The sequence below is a fragment of the Uloborus diversus genome, chromosome 3 (genome assembly GCF_026930045.1).
Source record: "Uloborus diversus isolate 005 chromosome 3, Udiv.v.3.1, whole genome shotgun sequence".
NCBI lineage: Eukaryota > Metazoa > Arthropoda > Arachnida > Araneae > Uloboridae > Uloborus > Uloborus diversus.
This window is the reverse complement of record NC_072733.1, coordinates 29,459,487-29,483,825: the sequence shown is the minus strand read 5'-3', so window position 1 is coordinate 29,483,825 and position 24,339 is coordinate 29,459,487. Positions and strand designations below refer to the sequence as shown.

The 24,339-nt window shown below is 33.9% G+C and overlaps 1 protein-coding gene and 1 long non-coding RNA gene across 2 annotated transcripts in view; one reads left to right on the top strand and one right to left on the bottom strand.

The window, feature by feature from the left end:
* Positions 1-24,339, top strand: part of LOC129218601 (uncharacterized) — a 406,807-nt gene that overhangs the window by 165,214 nt on the left and 217,254 nt on the right. Inside the window, exon 2 of the long non-coding RNA XR_008580346.1 lies at positions 6,867-7,007. This is a non-coding gene — a long non-coding RNA (uncharacterized LOC129218601). The remainder of the gene's footprint in view (positions 1-6,866; positions 7,008-24,339) is intronic.
* LOC129218600 (prickle planar cell polarity protein 3-A-like) overlaps positions 1-24,339 on the bottom strand; it is a 430,827-nt gene that overhangs the window by 245,224 nt on the left and 161,264 nt on the right. The window contains exon 2 of the mRNA XM_054852918.1: positions 454-539. Within this exon, the coding sequence (XP_054708893.1) occupies positions 454-539 (86 nt within the window). The remainder of the gene's footprint in view (positions 1-453; positions 540-24,339) is intronic.

The window sequence follows — 24,339 nt, the reverse complement described above, 5'->3', positions numbered from 1 at the left end:
TATTCTTATATATTTTTAAATAAAGAATACGGTTGCTTCACTAATTTTTTATAACGTTTCCATCGATGGTAACACCCCTCTTCCTGGTTTCTTAAATTCACTACAAGAGCAGCTTCTATTTTCACAATTTCTGCATTTTCCTTAGGTACTACTCGGAGAACTTTTACGGATTTTCATTTCTTGACTTTTAATTGTACATATGAAAGGTTCACTCTTACCTAATTGTCGTGTTACCTTCAACCCTTTTTATAGTTGTTCATGCACATAACCTTTAGCTTTTCTTTAATTGTCAGAAACTTTCTCTTTTTCTTTCATCTTCACAAACTTTATATGAAACGGCGCTCTTAGGTGTCATTATATTTCATCAACATTCAAATTTAGAATGAGAAAATTAAGTGGAAAAGGAGGAATATTTGTATAAGCGATATTGAGAAAAAAAAAACATTATCTCACCTCCACATGTGAGGAGTAAATCCAGAGCACTTGTCTCTGCAGCTCAGACATGGCTGCCCTTCGTCCACTTCCTGCACCAGCACGCCCTGCGGAAATAAAAACACAAATGTTATCCGGAGAGAAAAGCTGGTACTAACACCCGCTTCCTGCACTTAGAGTTCAAAGCTAGTCTACACCCAAGATCTAAGTCGACTTTTCAATCAGTAACGCTAAATATGCAACTCCATAAAGGTTATGAATCAAGTGTGATTTAACCTAATATTACCAAGGATTCTGAAGTCATCTTAATATCCGAAAGATGATAAATATAAATCAAGACTCTTAGAAAAGAGTTTTGATACAGCATATACACTTCGAAATGATTTGAATCGCTTTTGTACACTATCTGCGTTAGACGATCGGAAGATTCACTTTTTGCTCAATTTCATGTTTATGACATTCACCTATACAGTTACGCTAGGAACTCCGCTTTAAAAATTATGTAAAGTTATTATTATTATTATTATTATTATTTTATTAAACGTCTCAGCGCGAGTTTTTTCTTTTTTTAAATTCAAATACGGTATTTTAATTATTAACCCCAAAAACGGCTAGTAACGATAATAGTGGAATTCAGCGAATTCGAAGACTGAAATTCGCGGAACTTGACTCATTATCGGAAAAAGAAACACATGTATGGCTAATTAACTTTTCTGAGAACAAAATACGTAATGGATTACTTTTAGCGAGCAGCTAATGTTGTTACTGCCTTTTTTTTTTTTTTTTTTGGACAGACAGTAAACTCTTGAATATGCATAACAATAATTAAAAACTACATTTAGTGAAAAATATGTACTTTTAAAGATTTTAATAACTCTTCGAATATACAACAGGAAATTATGCAGTAGGGGAATGTGAACTAGTTAATTTACTCTATTCTAAAACAATAAATTGGACATTTGTTTTGATAATTGCAGTATATAAAGAAAGAACAATTTATTTTATAATAAAACTGCGTTGAAAGTACTATTTTTAATTTTTGGCAGTAAATTTGTTTCTACAAAAAAAAAAAAGTGGGAGAATTTTCACTTTTTTTTCCTGTCGCAAAGGGAAAAACAAAATTATTTTTTCCATAGTTTTTAGTCATTCACTTTATCAAAAATATTTTTAGATAACTAAAAATATTTTTGATAAAATGAATGAGTAAATAAAAGAATAAGTAAAGAAATGAATCGATAATGAAGTGATAAATAAATAAAATAATTAATCAATATGCTATAAGAAAATCAAATGAGCGAATAAAATAGCGAGTAAATAAGAAAATAAGTGAAGGAATGAATAAATATGTAATTCATTAACTATAAATAAATATGTAAATAAATTGATAAGTGAATACGTAAGTCATTAAATAAATGATTGAATAAGTTAACGAAATGAACTATTTCACTTTGACAAAACCACTTTGCGTCATATGCACTTTACTGCTGCACAAAATATTTAAAATAAAAATAAGCTTAGTATTAAACAAACAAATCCTGCACCGAATATCAGTAAGCTCATTAAAAAAAATTTAAATGATAATAACAAGAGCTTTATACTTTTATAATAACAAATATGTTTCTTGATTTACCACAAAATATTACGATATAAGTATCACTTCTTGAAAATTGCTTGTAATATCATATGCTTTGACTTTCAAAGATACCTTTCTCATGACTGGAATATACTACATGTGGTACTAACGGTTAAAATATTGCTAGATAAGTGACACAATCAACAGACCAAATATTTCATTTCAAAATATTTTTTTTTTCAGACTAAATATTTCTCTTTACCCCTCATTCCCCTACTAAAGATAGCTTAAATATGTTATCTATACAAATGAAGTAACATCTGTTTGGGTTTTATAACACTACAGGCAGCGTTTCCCAAACTTCTGAATTGCCCAACATTTAGGGGGGTCAAGGGAGGGGTTAGTTTCCATCCTCCCCCTGGCTTTGAAACTTTAATACTTTTACATATAAGTGGGAGTTAGTCAAACGGAAGTAATTATTTATAACTTTTTTTCTGTGAGGTACGAAAAATAATATATTACTTTTAATTAATTTTAATTGTTGAGATAAAGGAAACGCCTGTTTTATAGCAAGTTATTATTAAATTAATGAGTTGTTATTGCTTAGTTCTAACGATTTGTTTAATATTTGATTGAGTTCCGTCCAATGCATATAGAAGGTATGTTCCAAAATCAATTCCTAAAAAACAATATTTTCAAATGTATCAGGGGTTTTTTTTCAATAATAAATAATGATAACCGAAATGGTTGTTAGGTGATATATATATTTTTTTTAATTTAGTTTTGTGTCCGAACGATGATCCGGTTTTTGTAATTATCTTTACCCCTCGGAAAATCTTATGTTACCCTTGTGGTGGTATTTACCCCAAGTTTGGGAACCGTTCTTGTAACTCAATCTTGTAATTCCCTTACTCACTGTTAACCTCTCCTTTTATGAACAAATACGTTAGTTGTTACTGATTATAAATTAAATTTCAAAAAACTAACTGTTGAAAAATTAGCTTTCGTTAATTTATTATAGTTTAAGTGCTAGTTTTTTTTTTTTTTTTTTTTTTTTTTTTTTTTTTTTTTTTAAGGACAGCATAGAAACAAAAGAAAGGGCTAAAGCGAATGTCACTTTCAACTGCATTCGTACGTAACACAGTAGTCAAGAACTCAAGTAAACTGCCAATGCTTTCCGTTGCTGTAATGTAATAGACTTAATTTCAATTTCCATACTATATACAATTCTCTTACTAACTGTTAACGTCCCCTTTCACGGACAAATATGTTAGTTGCTAGAGATTAAAAATTGAATTTCAAAAATTATGTTGAAAAGTAAATTTTCTTTAATTTATTCTAATTTAATTGCTAGTTTTCCTGACTTTTTATTGCCTTTTTTTTTCGTATAAAAGGACAGCATACAAACAAAAAAAAAAAGACTAAAGCAAAAGCCAACTTCAACTGCATTAGTACGTAACACAGTAGTCAAGAACTCAAGTAAACTGCCAACGCTTTCAAATCAAGAGCTGCTGGCAAAATATCAAAAGAGTTGGCGGCGCTGTTTCAGACACAAATTGTTAGTGACACTTGTCTAAGCAGAGAAGGAAAGAAAGATTAGGATTCGTGAAGAAACGATGAATCATTCTTCCAACCATCAAATAGCGAATTAGGCTTAGCAGGAACTTATTTATTTGAATAGCATTTACCGAATTTCAGTGAAACCGAAACAAAATAGGGAAGCAACAGAATTAAAATTGTCAGCTGTTGATTAAGTTCCAAGTTTTATATTTTTATTTTAGTTTGTTTATTTATTTGCTTGGTTTATTTAAGTTATGTGTTTATTGATTATTTTATCTTTTTTCATGGCACGTGATGAAATCATGCTCTCGAAATCTGTATTAGCTACACTTCTTTGACGACTGTTTTCGAGAAATTTGGGGAGGGTGGAAGAAATAGGACAAAAATCCACTGATTTTTCATTTGTTTGCCGCAGAAAATTATTGCTATGATTTAACAGAATTATTATGTAAACATGGCATTATTGCAGTAATTTATAATATAATATTTTAAATGAAATAATTTAAGTAGCGTGGCTGTTGTACGTTAATTATAATCCAATAAACCCATGAAGAAAACGATAATTTATCGTTGGTACAACTAATTTAAGGCGGAAACGTCTGCATTAAAAGGCAATGGGCTATTTTTCTACAACAATTTCTCATCTATTACCGAGAAACCGTAGGAATCCCATCCGCTGTTGCACTGCACGGAAGTTCCATACGCTTACTTCTTTGCTTTGAAAAAGGGGTATCTTGTAGCCCTGAAACACGTCTATGCATTTATTTGCAAAATTTGCTTTCATTAACGCTCTTATTTTTCTTTTTCATTTTAATCTGTTTTCCACTCACATTGAAGCAACTACAGCGGCCGTCGCTTATATGAATCACGTTTGTTCTAAACAGTTTTGATTCCACTAAGCGGCTGATTCAATAAAGCGGCTAACTCAAAAAAGCTGAATTTATTCTGTTTTTGACAATTTGGTTCATTAAACCGGTTGATTCAATCAACCACTGGTTCAATTAACCGGCGTACACTATATATTGACTTTTTTTTTTCTTTCTGCCACTCAAACAAGCAGAGTACAGTAGAAATACAGAATGGAGTGCGATGAGGAGTAAAAATCTATTGATGCTCCCTTCAAATGCTCGGTTTTTCATTATACAAATTGTATGCAAATGTCAATTTTAATACATTCAAACGTAAATATAATGTTTAATAAAAATTCAAATTACTAAGACCGTAAATTTTATTCTTTGAATTCGTAAAAAATAAGATAAAGGGAAAAGTGATAGATAAATAACTGAATAAACGGGGTATACTTATTGCTCAGAATGTAAACCCCTCAAAAGATAACAGCAGAAATTTTAAACAATCAGTTTTTGCACTGTACTCTTATTTAAATGTATTTGTTAGGAAGTAAAATTTAAAAATTTACTGTTAGTGGTATTTTTTTAACATATTTGGTTAAAAACTCTTGAACTTGCTGCGCATAAATTCCTATAAACATTAATTAGAATTTCTTAGATAATCATCCCAGATTTTTCGCGACAACTGGAGTGAATAATATTAATCCTGTTATCAGGAAAAATCAAAACTGAATAAATAGCATTAGAAAAGAAGATAATAAAAAATGTCCGTTTTTTTATTTTTATTTCTTTATTTATTTTTTTTTATTTTTATTTTTTTTTTGTATAATTTAATTTCATCTTTTTTAACACTAACATTGTCGCCTTCACATCGAGAAGCGTGTACAACAAATGAGCAATTTATACTAAATGAATATTTTATCTAATATTCAATATTTAAACTCTTCGCATATCTTAGCTAATTTCATTGAAATAGTGCATTTAGACTCTCGATTTTCAAATTTTCACTCATATCCAGATTTTAAATAAATATTATCAGGAGAACATCAAAGGTTGTGAGTTTTTAATTTCAAAGCAAAACAGAAAACTACATGCACATTTTTTTTAAATGTACAAAATCCTAACAAAATAGACGCAAATGCTTGCTTTTCTCGTTGACACATAATTTTTAGATGCTTTTTTTCAGTTATAAAATAACTGAAAATTGCGCCTAAAGCATCTTCAAAAACAACAACAATCGACCAATTACTCACACTCTAAATACAGTTCTATGTTTTAAATCACAGTATTAAGTTTTTGAATCATATCACGAGAATATGGAACTCATTTCCCCATGAATAAAAGCAGAATACGCAACAATTTCTTACCGACATTATTTCCGACCATTGTAAAGAATGACCCCACGACTGAACGGTAAGGTGAGCAGTTGGAAAAATCATGGAGATCCCCTGAAAAGAAGTGGACATAACTGCCAGATGGTTCTCAGTGGGAGAGTCCACTTCAAAAGCCCCATCTGGTTTAGCGCAAAACATTATCAGATACACACTCCAAACTGGAGAAAAAAAACTAAGGCGTGATATATGCTGTAGAGCAGTGGTCTGGTTGCCTTACACCGGTCTGCAAGGAAAAGTTAATCGGTATTGCTAGTAAACGTTAAAAATACTCCCCCCCCCCCAAAAAAAAAAAAAGTTATAATTATATAGCAGCACGACACTTCTTTATTAAATGTTTCTATGATTTTTCACATGGTTGGTTACTTTTGTATAATTATTACAGTAATTAGTTCTCTTAACATTTTTGTAACAGTTCTTCGATTAAGAGTAAAGTTTCATTATTTTTGTTTAAAAAAAAAAAATCGCCGGAAAACAAATATTTTTAGCAAGATTTTGTATTTAACAGTTCCCGAGTCGATTTTGTTTTGCAAAAAAAAAGGAGAGAAGTAAGAGGGCGGGGGGAGAGAAAGAAAACACCTTAGCGGTCCAAAAGAAAAATCACAACCTTTTATGGATCGTAAAAAAAAGTCAAGCGTGGATCGCGAGCCAAAGTTTTTTTTTTTTTTTTTTTTTTTGCAAAAAAAAATCACTGGCCCGTGAAATTTTTGCAAACGCTTTTGTCGGTTCGCGGGTCAAAAAAGGATGAGAACTGCTGCTGTAGAGAGATGAAATTATTTTTTGATGCATTTTTTCAATTAGTGAACAAACCGTACAGTTGAAACGAAAAGTGACTTATCGGATTTCTTACCCTCAAGCAGAAAAATTTCAAAAATACATCGAACAGGTTATTCCGCATCCTTAGAAAGAGTTAACGTGGTTTTTTCCAGCTAACTTTTTACACAAAAGCAATGTTTTATTTCTGATCTGATAAGAGTTATTTAAAAATTATTGTAACTGTGGTGTCTGTAACAAAATCAGTTCAATCCATGAATTTAAAGTGGCTTTCTTTTTCTTTTTCAGAATTTGATCATTCTTTGTCTATCTCAAAGCGGTTTGGAACGAATTTTTCTCAACCAGGTCGAAAATCGCTGCCAAGCCCCATTTTACTTCAAATCAGCTCAATCCTTGCTTTTACCGTATCATCACTGTAAAGACCTACGGGTAACAACAACAACATTATTATAATAACTTGCTGGAAGAACACATATTTTTTATTGTACGGAATAGTCCATGGTGTAAAAGTGAGAAACCACTTGAATTTAATTGGAAATTGAATTAAAAATTAAAACATTGAAATTAAAAAAAGGCTACCAAAACAGCTCGATTCAAGTTTTCTTTACCTGTAAATAAAGATAATACGACTGATTTAAAAAATAAATAAATAAATAAATAAATATAGAAATGAAGCCGCACGCCGAATGTTTTTCAAAGGAAAAAAAATCTTTTGGAAAAAATAAGTAGGTCAGAGCGTGAAATGTTTTCTGTCAGTTATGAGGGAGGGGGTATTATTATTATTTTTTTAATTGAATTAAGCAGGTTTTGTTACTAAACGCTTCAATTGATTTTTCATTACATTATAATTATTATCAATTACGATAAACCTTTGAATGACATAAAACTAAAAACGAAAAACAGCAAATATATTCATTTATTTCTGTTTTAAGGTATGGGAATTAAGCTTTTTCATAATTTACGCAGAAAAAAATTATTTTCTCATCTAAGACTTATGTGCAAAAAAAAGTGTTGTATGTATTGATAATAATGTAATCACCATCAGAAAGGAATCCAGCTTATAAAAGAAACCATTATTACTATCGAATGAAGTAAATACCACTTCCACTGCGCGCGTTTTCTCTTTCTCACTCTCTCGTTTATTTCTTTTTTTTTTTTCTTTTTCAAATGAACGAAAGTTGTTGCAAGTGACGCACATAAAATGCGGGTACGATTAATAGAATCTTTTTTTTTTTTTTTTTTTTGCATGATGATACGTAAAAAATATACCACGCACTTATATATTGTGGAAATAAATATTTATCACTGACTGGAATAAAACATTTTGAGGGAAATCGTGTAAAGTTGATAGGCAAAAATTATTACTACAAAATGCAACATGCTCAAACATTAAGTTATTTTCGGTTTTTTTTTTTTTTTTACCCTATTCTGATTTTTTTCAGACTTTTTTATAGGTATCAAAAAGTCAAAAAATCGAAATGTATAAAAAGTGAAAAATGTTAATTATTAAATATTTGATTTATTTCAGTAATCAATTAAAAAAACGCTTCACTACAAAAGAGAAAAATTTTAAATACGAGGAAGGAATAGTCTAGTGACAAAATTAATGATTACAGAAGAAATTATGTTCATTATTCACAGTTAACTATATTTCATAGGAATCTTTTGAATATGATTCTACGATCAATTCAACTTTTAAGACGACTAACTCCAGAAACTTAAAAATTTTAGAAAACAAAGATAGCTTTGTCCATACACTAATTGGACATACGTGTCACTTCTAAGTTCTACCTTCTCACGGTTAGAAAAGAGTTTTATATTTCCAGCTTTAAAAGTTCTTTAAATTATTAATACAAATCTTATAAAGCTGTAATGTGAAAACGGAAACAAAAAGTTTGTTGATTTGCCTTACTATTAGCTCGTATAAGATACTAGGAAACTCTCTTTTTGCAACTTTTCGAAACATTTTAGTTTTAATTAGCAGATATAGAATTTTTTTTTTTCTGAAATTTTGTCAAAGAAATCATGCCTTTCTGTTGCTGCGCAATGTCCATTGAGCATAATGTTTGTAGGCGCTATGAATACAGATAGAACTTTTCAAACGTTTCTTAGGACAGTTTTGCTATATGTTTAAATATATCAAGAACAATCTAGAAATGGTGTCGCAGCAGCCAATGAAATCTTTGATTCCTTACAATGCCAAAATGTTGGATTGAATTTTGTAATCGACGTTTGAAATTTCGAGCAAAGGCTGACATAGATGTAATGCAATACATTATAATGTGACTGGAGCTGCACATTTATATAAATTTGTTATATAATATTTTTCTATTTATTTTTAAAAAATGTAATTGAAATCAGTAGGCGCCCAATGATGGGGCAAGTTTTGATGCATGAGACTTCGGTACAGTCGCAAAAATTTGGGTTATTCTCGCTTTCTTCTGGCAACATTGGCCATTCCGGAAAAATGCATCTTCCAGAATATTTTTGTTATAATGTCTTTTTGTTGCTGCGCAATATCCGTGAGACCAAGTTGGAACTCAGGAGGTGTGCACGTCAAAGCAGTTTTTTCATTAATTATTATTTTCTATCAATTAAATGATCATTTATTTATTTATTTATATTATTATTATTATTATTATTATTATCATCATTAAATTTTTTTTTACCCGACTGCGCGTGCGCGACGCAAAGGAGGGTAATGTGTTTATCAGTCTAAGTATGTATGTTCGTTTCTATGTGGCGTTCTGCAGGCTAAACGCCTTGATCAATTTTGGTAATTCTTACGTCAATCGATTTGGACCTTGGGAGTGTCACTAAACCTTGGGAGTGTCACTAAACACATGACAGTAATCAAAAGTACCATTTGAAAAACCAGTTGCCATTTTGTCAGTTTGGGATCTGCCCACGCTGTGTGTCGCACGCTACCTGCGTGCGAGAAATGCAGGTAGTTTTCACTGCCTGATTTTTTTGTTTACTAAGTCTATTAATTTGGGTTTCAATGGCCAAGTGGTCTAAGCGATTGCTTCTCCCAATTGAGGCGGTGGGTCAAGACACCCTAGCTCCGAATGTACTTTCCCGTCTGTGTGATGTAAATTCTTTCACGTGTTCTTTATATGTATTCTGTACTGTAATAAAAATTTATCATGAGTAACGAAGTCAAGAAACTCAGATTGTAGTCCTCGTCAAAATAAACCCATGCAACAAGCACCAAAAAACAGAAAGTCTACTAATTCGATTTTCATCGCTAACATATGTTGCATTTGTTTTTGCCTTGATTCAAAGGATTGAGTTTCGCGAAGTGTACTTTTTTGAGGGACTTTTTTAGTTTTGCGAAAAAGATTTGACTGACGGGGGGGGGGGGGATGACGCTTCCGATTTCGCGTCATCATGAGTTATACAGACTGTTTATATAACTGTGCTGTGGTTGACTTAAGTTCGCGCATTTTTGCCGAAGGTCAAGCACATGTAGCTTTAAGCCTAGTTAGGTCCCTAGAGGGACTAATTATCAGTAGTTTTAGACCACCGCAAGTTACTTAATAAACCTCACGATACAAACTCTCTCAATGAAATGAAAAGGTTGCGAATTGTACCGTTTTATAATCATAATAACTAAGTCAATGAAAATTAACTAAAAAGTGGAAAATAAAAAATTGTTAAATAAAAACAAAAAACCTGACTGCGTAAAAACCAAAAAAACTAAAAAGAAAAATGTATAAACCCAGTAGTTTAGAATGTAATAAGTACTACTGAATAAATACACCGTTGAAATAGTTTTATAACCGTACACAGATAAGACAAATCATAAATTCAAAAGCAGAATAGAAGCATCAACAGTCGGGGCCCATTCCTTTCTGATTCAAGGAACTCCGTAAAATTTGAATGAGCCGCGACAGTAGTACTTATTACATTCTAAACTACTGCGTTTATACATTTTTCTTTTTAGTTTTTTTGGTTTTTGGCAGTCGGGTTTTTTTTTTTTTTTTTTTAAACTTAAACTTTACATAAATTGTCTAAAATCTGGATCCTATAGACTATGATGATGCAGTGAACGAGCGTAGCGAGCTTGGAACGCGAAGCGGTTCGAATGGAAACGCTTACAGTTCCCGGTGGTTGATAAGTGATAGCAAACAGGGGACGGTAGCTTCTAAGCTATTACAAAAATCATAAAAAGATGGACCATTTATGTGTAATTAAGGCATCTCTGAAATATAATTTGCTATTGAAAAACATCATTTAACAATAGGGTAGACCGAGGCACGTTTACGAGGATTTTTTTCAATGAATTTTCTAATTTTTATGATTGAACCGAGGAAATTTTAGACATAGTGGTTTTATAAAGCAATTAATCAAGTCCAAGTTTGTATATTCAGTTGTTGCTCAGCTTGTGTTTTTAACCGTAAGAAGAAAAATGTTTTTTGAGTCCAAGACGGTTGCGTAAACTTGCCCCGAACACGGAGCAAGTTTACGCATCGAGTGGGGCACGTTTACGCATAATAAAAATGATATCAAGGAGTAAATTGATAATTGCCCATATGATATACAGTCGACTCCCGCTACAACGCGATTCAACTTACGCGAAATGACTATAACACGAATTTTCCACGAGTAACGAATTTTAGAGTTGAAGCGAACGAATTCCTCGTCCACAACATGAATTTCTTTAGAAGGAAGTAGCGGCTTCCTTTTTAACAATTAAATATATATTTTGTGAATGTTATTACATCCCATTAGCATCACACTGAAAGTTCCCACATCAAACTAGTCTAGGCATCACGTTGTTAGTGCATAAAAAACCGCTCAGCAGCTTTCTTTTTTTACATTATAAACATTAAAGTTGATGAAATATAATGGCACCCTAGTGAGCTGTTTCATCTAAAGTTTATGAAGATGGGGGGAAAAAATAAAGTTTCTGACAATAAAGAGAAGATTAAGTTTCTCGATATACTTGGACAACTACCAAATGTTGACGGTAGCAACGCAATAAGTGTGAGTGAATCTTCCATACGTACAGTTAAAAGTCAAAACAAAATGATATCCGTATAAATTCGGAACTTAGTTTCAATGTTAAAGCTTGCAGAGTCTGAGTAAAGTATATGAAAATGGAAGCTGCTCTTTCATTGTGGATTAAAGAGATTGGGAAGAGAGGCTTGTTGCCATAAATGGAAACGTTATGAAAGAAAAGGTGAAGCAACCGTATTTTAAAATGTATTTAATAAAAAATAACGATCTGATTATGCAGCATAAATCTTCATCATCTTCATTTTTTAACTCATAAACATTATAACTGTATCTACTGTACAGTATGTCGCGAATTTGCTCTTTCATGTAATCGTTTTATTCGGAGTACCGCGTTGGGTAAGTTTCCATATTTTTGGGATGGTTTGCCGCTCCGATATGTAAGTGAGAATAAGCACTTTAGTCCCAAGTTTTTTTTTTAATTGACATAGGAAAAAGGGACACATCACAATTCACATAAAATATTTACATCTCGTATAGTATGATTGCTCGAAAAACAAAAATGTCCAAGAAAGTCAACGAGAGACAAGACATCTCCGGAGCTCTAATCGCATCCTTCCTTCTCTCCTCCTGTTTTCCGCATCTCTCCCTTTCGTCCAGTCACCCGGTTCCCACCAACCCCATTCGAAAAGAGCCCCCACATCCGGTCAGGGGTCAGGGGTCAAGAGGGGTGTGAGAGGCGACCTTGACGAGCGTGGGAGCAGCTGTTCACGACACGCCCCCACCAAGAGGGAAAATTAGCTCCTTTTTATAGGGGCTTAAGGCTCTTCTAAACCTCTCCGTAAAATCAGATTCGACGAAAACACGAAATCTGTGGCAACACAGGGGGTGTATCTGGGAGGGTCTAACTCGATTTTTTTGCACTGCTAATTGGTCAGATTTCATGATGGACAACGTCAATCATTGAGTTGTTGAAAGGACAGTCGTAAATCTAAGCTGTCCCCATCGGTACTCCTTTACGGTCGGACGAGGGCAGAGAGCGAGCTAAGAAGGATTCTGTTCCAAAACATGTCCCCCACCCCTCCGGCCTGTTTCCCACCACGACAACAGATCGGGTAGAAGGGTGTAGTATGAGAGTGAAGAAAAAGAATCCAATTCTCCTATTCTATTCTACCACCCTTCTCACTTTTACTTGAAAACTTTGGAACCGCGGGACAATTCTACACATTTACTCTTTGAATCGTATTCTGTATTTGTTTTGCAATTCATGGGCGGCATAATCTTCGTTTTTTTTTATTTGTTTTATATTTATTCGTTCAGTTCATTCAGAGAGGGCGAGCGGAACACTGATGATCTTTATAACTTTATCGATAAAAGATTGCTTTACTTTTTACAGAAACTTCTGAAACTATTCTTGAAAAGAAAAGCAAATTAATCATAGAAAAATGTCGAAGAATTTCTGCGGATGTCGGTGTGAGCATAAAATAAAAACATTTGGTAGTTGTGTAGTTAGGTTTGCTGATAGCTAGTTTGATGAATGTTACAATTAATAAAAAGGCATAAATAGTAAATCTTTCGAAAACAATCGCGCTATGTACAAGGATTTTCTGTGCAGTTTTTAATTAGAAAATTATGCTTTTGTTTTGTCTATGAATTTTCTGCGCATCAAAAGAGGAAATAAAGAAACTGACGAATCTGCATGTTGGCACGATAGAAAACAGGAAAAGAAAAAAAAATGCTGTTGTCTTGTTAGTGATCAGAAGGATACCATATTACCAGTGGCGCACATGAATTTTTTAAAGGGAGGGTCCAAGGTCGAAAGTCTAATTCCATTATTACGCCGTCAAACATATTGACTTGATTTTATCGATTCCCGAGAACAAAAAACAGTAAAAAATAAGCTAATGAATAAATAATTAGCATTAAGTAAAGAAATAACCAGAAATTAAATAATTTACGCTTTTATTTTTCTCATAATAAAAAAATGAATTCAAGTTCAAAGGATCTCATTTCAATTTGTAATCACAAAACTAAAAACATACTTATTACTGTGTATTCATTTATAATCCCCATTCTTCTTCTCTTAGGCTAAGTGCACAATATTTTAAAAAATCTCTTAACATGCGGGTTTTATTTTTTCACTTATTAAAACAGAAGTTATTGTAACCTTTGTTTGAAATTATTTCACGCACAAAATATAGAATCGTAATCGATCGGGGAAAAAAGCAAGACCTATGGGAGGGGTCCTGACTCCCTGGACCCTAGTGTGCGCCACTGATAAATACCCACTAAGGTTTTCATTATTTATACACGTGTACTAAATAATTAGAATGAAACGACACCTCTCAGTAATGCTAAAAGCAAATTAATGCAGAGCTTAGTATTTTTGACAGTTGCATGCAGAATCAACGCTTGATTTAAATCTGAGAAAAGCCATGTTACTGCGTACAAAAGCCCTTTATCACGCTCTGAATGCAAATTGGGAATTTTACTGTTGTTTTTCTTGGATAAAAGCCTACTTCAATTCAAACTTTCGTCGATGTGCCTATTCATCAACATTTTAAGATAATTTCAATTCATTGAGCGTATTGTTAAAAGAATAAAAATTATATGTTCACAAATTTTACCAATGCATATAATAAAACGTAAGTAATTGAACTCTAATGGTTTAAATATACTTCGAAAGAATGAATGAAGTGTAAGAAAGCGTACAGTGGTTCAAAATAGTCAGCAAGTGGTATTTAGGAATTTCCGTATCATAAAAATTTGATTTCTTGATCTTGAGGCAAAGAATGTTTTTTTCTTTCAGTTTGACACTCTCTGTTATTTAAACATTTTGTTCACATAGTAGGAAATAAATAAAATTCCTTATGAAAATAGAGTGGCGTTAAACAATATGAGTAGCACAGTATACAAATGAAAAACGTTATCTATCATGAAAGCGTCTCGAAAAATATTTACGTGTACCAACAACTACGCTGTTGTAAAAAGATTGCCATCAATCATGAAACGAGAACAAAAAATCCTAAAAAAGGAAGGAACATGGTTTTGTTAATATTTTCGAAAAATATTTTCGTTTAGAGTTGAAAACTGTCATATGACAAAAAGAAAAAAAAATGCATCGATTCAATGAATCAAATGTATGATCATGTTCAATATCGAGAATTATAGGAAAAAATAGATTGCAAAAGACACAAAATTAAATAAGCATTATTCGAAAGGAGAGACAGTGAGGCACTCAATTTATGTGCCGAATTAATTATCACTATGAGGAACTTTCTTGTTCCCAGTCTCATTCGCTGTACGCAAAAGAGAAGACTTGTTTATCCAAAGTGGGGAAACAAACTGCAAAAGGTGAGAAAAAATTATACATGAAATCAAATGAATTGATATCGTTCCATCTTCAGTATTGGAGGCAAACAAAATAATATGAAAATTCAAAAAAAAAAAAAAAAAAGAGCAAGGAAAAATAGTACTGTGGCCCTAAATTACTGTGACAGTATCACCATACTAAACTTTCTTGTTCGCAGCCTCATTTCTTTTCATGCAGTCACGATGATTGACAAATTCGGATTGCAAAAATAAACTTTATGTAACATGAAAAGATTTCGGAAAATGCATTGTAAATTGTCAATAGTGTTCTTTGATTGTGAGCATGCGCAAATGATCAAGACGAAAGTTCAACTAATGATACTTCTTGAAATATGGAGAATGTTTTTGATATGAAGTGCTGCTGGCGTCATTGCTTTCTGGATTCTTTGAAAAAAATACTTTCAATTAGTGTTTTAAAGAGCCATTTGGGCGGAAAAAAGCATCACTTTATACATGAAATTGAATGAAGCAAATATGATCTTGTTCCATCTTGGAGGCAAACAAAATAATATGAAAATTCAAAAAAAAAAAAAGAGCGAGGAAAGAGTACTGTAGCCCTAAATGACTGTGATAGTATCACCACACTGACCTTTCTTGTTCGTAGTTTCATTTCTTTTTCATGCAGTCACGATGATTGACAAATTCGCCCTGCAAAATTCGTATTGCTTTCTTGATTCTTAGAAAAAATATACTTTCAACTGGGGTTTTAAAGAGCCATTTGGGCGGAAAAAAAAGCACCAATTTATTCATAAAATTGAAGGAACCGAATATGATCCTGTTCCATGTTGAGTGTTGGAAACAAACAAAATAATATGAAAATTTAAAAAAAAAATGATCGGAGAAAAAAGGTTGTGAGGTACAAGGGCGGATTCAGGGGAGGGTCAAAGGGTCAGCCGACCCCCTGTGAGAAGAATGTCATTATGATTATTATTAAACTTCAATTCTTTACATCCGAAAAAATAGTACATGGAATCAATGTCAACATTTTTTTTTTTTTTTTTGCTCGGTTCTGTAAGGTAGTTTTTTTTAGCGCGTCATAATTCAAAGAATTGACTGGATTTGTTTACTGAGGCATTGCTATTTTGATTTCTTTGTTCATTTTCAAAAGCGCAAATTTCTCTAATGAGCTTAACTTTTTCCCCAGTTCTCCTCCCCCTCAAACCACATGTTGTGCGTGTTATGGGTGCTTTTTATTACTATTTATAGATGTTATCTCATATAACCAAAGCTTACGGTGACATGACCAGCATATCTGCCGAAAGAAATGTGACTTTTGATGAAAGTTTGAGGGAATATGATCCATGGCTCAGGCTGTGGCATTGAAAATTTAGGGGGAAGGGAGGTAATTTGAATGGGTTTTGACTTGGGGGGGGAGGGGAGTGCTTCGTAGCATATGAGGCGGTACGCTCTCCTGCATGGAATGATGGGCAACCCTGATTAACTGCTACTTTTTTACGTAGGAATAATAACGATATCCATTGAAACTTGACCCCCCTTACAAAAATTTCTGGATCCGCCCCTGTTGATGTACTAAATCATACTTGCTGATGACAGTATCACCGTACTGAGCTTTCATGTTCGCAGTCTCATTTCTTTTTCATGCAGTCACGATGATGCATTGGAAAATGCATTGTAAATTGTGAATAGAGTTCTTTGATTGTGAGCATGCGCAAATGATCAAGTCGAAAGTTCAACTGATGATACTTCTTGTACTAGCGAGAATTATTTTGATATGAAGTGCTGCAGGCGTCATTGCTTTGTTGATTCTTTGAAAAAATACTTCCACTTGAGGTTTTAAATAGCTATCTGGCCGAAAAGCATCATTTTATACATGAAATTGATTGAATCAAATATGATCCTGTTCCACCTTGAGTATTGGAGGAAAACAAAATAATATGAAAATTTCAAAAACATTGATCGTAGAAAAAAGGTTGTGAGGTACTAAATTACTTGCTGATGGCTGTATCACCACACTCAACTTTCCTTGTTCGCAGTCTTATTTCTTTTTCACGCAATTGCGAAGATAGACAAATTCGCTTTGCAAAAATCGACTTTATGTAACATCAAAAGAGTTCGGAAAATGCATTTTAAATTGTGAATGGAGTTCTTTGATTGTGAGCCTGCGCAAATGATCAAGACGAAAATAAAAGTAATGATAATTATTGAAATATGTACAATTTTTAAAGGAGAAGCATTTTGATACGAGGTGCTGACTTTGCTGATTCTTCGAAAAAATACTTTCACCTGTGGCTCTAAAGTCACAGGGGAGGAAAAAATGCATGAAATTGTGTATGTATATATATATATATATATATATATATATATATATATATATATATATATATATATATATATATATATATATATATATATTTCCATTTTGAGTATAGGAGGAACACAAAATAATATGAAAATTTAAAAAAACAATTATCTGGGAAAAAGATAGATACTGGCTGATGAGAGTATTACCATAGTGAACTTTCTTGTTCGCAGTCTCCTTCTTTCCTTTTTTTTCACACAATTATAATGACTGATAAATTGATATTGTCAGGGCCGATCCTGGTAGGTGTGCAGAGTGTGCACCGCACAAGGGCGGCCAAAGCAAGGGGCGGCCGCAGGCAGCATCATATAATTCTTTTAAACAAGCAAAATTCCTTAAGAATTTCTCAAGATAACATAATAAGTCAAAAAAATATGCAAAATTTGTTATGTTCAATTATCAAAGTAAGTGCCAGTTTTCCAACAGCATAGCATATTAAGAAAAATGGAATGCTGAGCACATTGTGCTACTCCATTATCCATTAATATCAACTCTTAACTCACATGCTTCATTTGGTTGCAAAATTTGTAACAGAACTGGTAATCCGGCATGGATACAGGGGAGGGGCAATGACGGAAATCCCCCCCCCTGAAACACGAAAGGGTGCCTTCTAAGGGCAACTAATACTCATCCCCAGCATCCCAAACTGTTATTGACCCTTAACAATGAAGACATATTTTATGTGAAAAAAAAAAAAAACTATGCTGATAGAATACTTTCACAAGTATTTCAAACAACAAATTCTGTGTTCAGCAGTCGTGGATGCGTGGAGACTGAAGAGACAATGGAAAATTGTGACTCCCCTGCGAGTCTGGGGGACAGCCCTTCCTAACGTCATCAAAAATTGCTCAATAGTATTTTTCGATTTTCTTTTTTGAAATTTTTGCGGTAGACAGCTCTGAAATTCATTCCCTAAGATTACTACCAAAGATGGTCTGAATTAGCGTCTCTAGAGAGGCCCCCAATCCTACCCCCTCTCACTTAACGTATTCAAAAACAAACTAAAATTGCGTTTTTCAATCATCAGTTTTGAAGAACTTTGGAGGAAATACCGAGGATCCCCCTTTTCTCCAACGTAATCACTATAGCTCAAACTTTCATTTTTAGATGGTTCCGTGAAACCACCAAACCCTTCATCCTTCTTCTGTTTTTTTTTTTTTTTTAAACTAGATACAGAAATTTGAAGGAATATTCATATGGGCGTTATAGTCAAAACATGCAAATTACTCTTCAGGGGCGGCACATTAGGTCTTTGCACACGGGCGGCCGACACCCTAGGATCGGCCCTGGATATTGTAAATAAAAAAAATAATAAAAAGAAAAACCTTTATCTAAAATGAAACATTAAAGAGTTCGAAAAAACCATTGTAAATTAAGAGAGTAGATCCATGGTCGCGCCGTCCTTATGTGCGAGGTCGTGAGGCGCACTACGGCGCCAGAGTCAAAACGGCGCCTTTCACTACCAATCAAAAATGTTCCAAATGGGGGGAATCTCTCCAACCAAAGAAGGAAAAAAAAGAACTTTTCATTATATCCAGTATCCAACAGGGCCCGCTCAGCCCAAAGTGATGCCCAGGCCCTGGCAAAATTTGGTGCCCCCTCTCATAGGAATATCTGCAATTTTTTTGTGTGGAAGTTTTAAAAAACGGGAAGAAATAAAGAAATTTACCCCCATTTTGGTGCTCCTAAAATTATGGTGCCCAGGTCCATGGACCTACCAGACCGTGAGTTCATCAGGCCCTGATTATATATCCTACACTGTTAAAAAATTTTCCTGAAAATAACGGATAAAGTACCGGCAGCAAAGTTGCCGTAAATATTACGTTTCCGTTAAATTATTTTCCGTGAATTAACAGAAGTTCCATTTCTCATTTCTCCGTTTAGTTCTGTTCTTCCATTTATAAATTTTCCGTGATTTAACGAAAATTCCATTTCTCTTCTTTCCGTTGATCTATTTTTCCGTTTTTAAATTTTTCGTTCATTTATTTTTCCGTTTTTAAATTTTCTGTATCTTTACAGAACTTTCGGTTCTTGATTTTTCGTTGCGCTATTTTTTCGTTTCTCATTTTTACATATTTTACTGAAATTTCACTCTCGTTTTTCTATCCTATGTTTAAAATAATATATATTATAAAAATAGTTAACCATTCAAAAACTATTATTTTTTTAATTTGTATTTATTACTTAAATACATTTTAAGTGAAATTTTTGCTTGATAACTTACCTTTCAAGCATCTATCTTGAAATTTGCACCTTCAAATGAATAAAAATAATCGAAAAGTACCAGCAAGGAAATTAGTGGATTTGAATATAACACCAATTTTTGATGCTGATACTGCTCGATATTTTCTTCCACATCTCCTCGTACATATTCTGGCATGGCATGGAAAAGCATACATGAAAAATAGAATTTTTTTTTGCAGAATGAGTCAAATAAAATACCATTAAGAACCGGTTGACTTTATCTTGGAATAATATACGTGATGGAGGGTACCGCATACCAACTTACTGTGTTTAAAAACAGAATCATTGACATACACGTGAAGAATTTTTTGCTCAGATGATGTATCCCCCCCCCCCCCCGGTGATTTCCGCGTTAGAGCAAAAACAGTAACTTTATAATAGTTCTATAAATTCTAAATCAGCTACCATCGGAATTCTATCAAATGCATATTAACAAGAAAAATACATTTGTATATTAACATGTTCAAAGATATTCTACAATACTTACATGTGACCAGCGGTGCTAAGTTTAAGTGTCTCCATTGCGTCTGTACACAAGTAATCCAATAGCCTTTATTTTAAATGGATAACACGAGATTCTAAAACTATTCTCACCGCTAGAACACACAATATGACTAACGAACAGAATTGTTCGAAGTATTGAGCAAAATAATACACCGCAATAATATTCTAATACTGACTCAGTAAAACTCACATCAAATCACCAGGGCGATCAAAACACAGCTGCCTGTCTGAAAATGGCGCAAACATTTTTCCAAACTTACTAAGTCCAAAGGCGTAAAAACAATTTCGACATACGAGTATATTACTTTCCAGGCATGAAATAGCAAGCTATCTATTTTGTCTTCGACATCTGAGTTGTTATTCTAAATAAGCTTTTAATTAAAAAATGTAACAGTGCGATTTAATAAGCACTATCAAAAAGCGATGTTTATCATAACTTGAAGGCTAATCAGGATACTAACAAAGTACAGCACAGCGGCAACCCTAGAAATGGAAAAATTCTGTTTTCGTAACTTCCTTTCGTGATATTTCTGTTTTTGGAAGGAAAAAATACGTTTTGAAGCATTACGGAAATATTCTGTTAAAATCAGTCAGAAAACTACCTGAACTTTCAGGTTTTTTTTAACAGTGTATGGTGGCGGAGAAATTACACTGCTCACTGAAACAAGCAATCCTCTCGCTGCCTATCTAAAATGAAAAATTATTGCCATGTTGTGTGTCGAAACATGCTTTTCAAGAGTGCAATCTTTTACACTGAAATCACGTGATGCTAGTTAATGCATACATCAGCATTTTTCTTCTTCGTGTGGAGGCGTGAATGCTGTTTAGGGTTAATAGTACACGAAGCTGAACATATGAGGCGGGAGAAATTTTCTATTCTTCATTTTGGATCTTGAGGAGAATATGTTGTACTATAATTTGTGCAATATGTCTCTTTGTGATTTTAAATTATTGCTCGCGGAAATTCGACTATTTCATTTTATCATACATAAAAATTATGGTAAGTGTATTTGCATATATTTTACTTGTGCGTAATATTTGTATATTGTAGACTACAATTTTGGCTAACTTTTTATTTCCAAAAAGTAACGACTTGACCATAATTACTCGATTCCTCTCCCCCTCCTTTTTTTTTTTAACTATTTGTGTGTCAGAAAAAGAGCTTTGGACAACGTATTTGTTTTAGATATCATATTCAATGCCTTCCGTATTTTAGAATTGTTAATATTTAAAATATTTTCTTTTTCCTAAACGCATTAGCATATCAGAGGAGCTACTGAACTCGAAATAAGTTCGAGATATGAAGTGAAACTGTAATCACACACGTGCACTGTAATCCAAAATTAAATACACATTTTTTTCAAAATCAATTAAATGACAAACGTATTTTTTTCTACGTCATATTGGTCTACAAAACGTCAATCCAGCTGTTAACTATATTTTCGCCGAACGCCACTGGATAAAGGCGCTCAAAAGACATTTGCACAACGGCGTTGATCAGGCTTGGCGCGGACCTGAGTAGAGCTCTTTGATCTTGGTTATGCGCAAATGATTAAGACAAAAGTTCAAGCAATGACAATTCTTGAAATATGTATATGAATCTTCAAACGAGAAGACTCACATTTTTTCCCATTATAAGATGCAGTAATTTACACAGATTCTTTAAACAAAATAACTTCTACACTCAAACGGTGTACTTATATTAAAACAGCATTGAAAAATATGTCACCTAAATAATTTCAAAAACTTATCGAGAAACTCGAAAAAAGAAAAAAAAATGCGTTTTCTTTTTAGAACGGATGTCACCGTCGAGTCACATAGATACAAGACCAACACAAAAAACGACAAAGAATGAATGGTCATTAGTAGGGATCCAGTTTATTGCCTGGCGAGGCCTGTGGCGAGGTAGAGGCTCTGGGTAGAGGGGAAAAGCGGAGAAGCAGCCAAAGACCCTGGGGGAGAAGAGAAAGTGGTCCCTCAAAGTGGGGTGTGGGGGGGGGGGAAATGGGTGTGGTCTGGTGCAAGGCGTGTTTTTCGCAGTTTTTCTCAATTTTTCGAAAATAAGGCTTTACTCCGTGGAGAATATCAATAGAACAAATTGTCTCAGAAACAAACTCAAAATATGTTTTTAAAGAGAAATGTTCAATCTCTTGCGCTCCTTTTTCCGTTTTTCCATATCATTTTTCAAACGTGTGAAAATAGTCGTTTAAAGTTTTAAAATGTTATTAAAAAAATTTCAAAATAACTACAGAAAAAATAAAAAAGAGCATCTCTAGTTCTAAGTCATAGCCATCGTTTAAAACAAACCGCATGAAAATATTCCAGTAATTTCTCGTGTTATGCTTTGTATAGGTAGCAGATTTTCCCGTAGAGAAAGCATTAGCGTCGAAACCAAGATGGACGGTATAGAAGAGCCTTAATTTCACTAACTGCACATAGTAGCACAAATGTCTAACACTGGAACAAAACACATCAGGCAAAATGACAAATGCTTCAATTTACAATATTTTAATTGCAATCTGCAGGGATACACATTACTATGGAAAACATATTTACAAGCATTTAAAATTATATTCTATTCCAGTCTGGAGAGTGCATCTGCGCTTAAATGCTGTTTCCCAGGACGGTGGGTAATAAAATGGCTCCACCGCTGCAAAGCTAATGCCCAGCGTGTTAATTTAGGACTCTTAGGAGTCGTCTAATTAAGATACTTCAGTGGGTTATGGTCAGTGATAATTTCCACCTGCGACCCGAAAATCCATTTGTCAAATTTATTTAGCCCAAAGAATACCGCCCAAGCTTCCTTTTCAATGCTAGCCCAATTTCTCTGACTACCTGAAAATTTTTGGCTAGCGAAAGCGATAGGTCGGAAATTTCCTTCCGTATCTAGTTGTGTTAGACAACTACCGACGGCATAGTCTGACGCATCACAGTGCACCTGAAATGGTTCCTCAAAATTCGGGGTGGATTGCGCCGTGACCCGACATAAAGCAGTTTTTAAATTTTCGAAGGCTCTCTCTTCCACCTCTCCCCATCTGACTAAATTCGGACCCTTTTTCTTTGTTAGTTCCGTAAGCGGGGCTGCTATCTCAGCGTAATGAGGTACGTATTCTCGATAAAACCCCATCAGTCACAACACCGATCTTACCCCCTTTTTAGTAGTGGGCCTGGTTAATCTTTTTATCGCCCCTATTTTTTCTTCGTCCGGCGCATGCTCTCCACTCCCTATTGTATGACCCAAATACTTGATTTTCCTAGCCGAAAAAATACATTTATCAAAGCGCACAGCAAACCCTAAACCTTGCAGGTGCGTTAATACCGCCTTTACGTGTATCATATGTTCCTCGAATGTTTTTGAGAAAATTATTACGTCGTCGATGTATGCTTGCGCGTAATCTTTATGCTTAGCTAGCGCCCGGTTAATCTCTCTTTGGAACGTACCCGAGGCTCCGGCAAGCCCGAAGGGCATGGTTTTCCATTGATAAACCCCATAATGAGTTGCAAACGCCGTTAGATGTTTGCTCCTTTCGTCCATTTTTATCTGCCAATAGCCCCTCAATAAATCTAAGCTTGTAAGATATTGTGCAGATCCAGCTTCAAAAATTAATTCCTGCATGTCTTTCATTGGAAATACCGGAATTTTCGTTACCGCATTCAATGCCCTAAAATCTACGCACATCCTAATAGTTGCATCCTTTTTAGCCACACAAACAATGGGATGAGCAATTTCTGATTTTGATGGCTCAATTAGGTCTAACTCTAGTAATTCCCGGATTTGCCTGTCCACCTCCCTTCTGTAAGCAACAGGGATGCTGTAGCAGTGCGGTTTCTTATACTCCAAATTTGGTTTTAGCTCAATTTAATGACATCCAACCCCAGCTGGCTGAACTGTTTTCGTAAAAACATATTCATATTGTGTAAGCAAGTTCTTTACCTCGTTTGTTTGTGAGGGAGTTAAATGAGGCATTTTCAAATCACTAACCGCTTTCAGAAAATTACTGCCTGTCTCTGTAGTTGTCATTAATTCTACTTTCCCAAATTCTTCTTCACCCTCAAAAATCACGTTTACAGCATTAGCTCTTGATATATAATGTCGTGTTTTATTTTGATGCACATGTCTTTTGGCACCATCGGGCATTTGGATAATAACAGAGTGCTTGTTTCTCTTTTCCACTATCGTCGCCGGCCCCTGCCAACGCGCGTAAATTTTATTTGTTGATTCGGGAATTAAAACCACGACACTTTCTCCTACCTCAAATTTTCTATCCGATGATCGTAAATTGTAATAATGCGCAGCTCTTTCTTGAGCGATTTCCGCGGTAATTTCCGCTTCTCTTGCCGCATTTTCTAACCTAGTCTTTA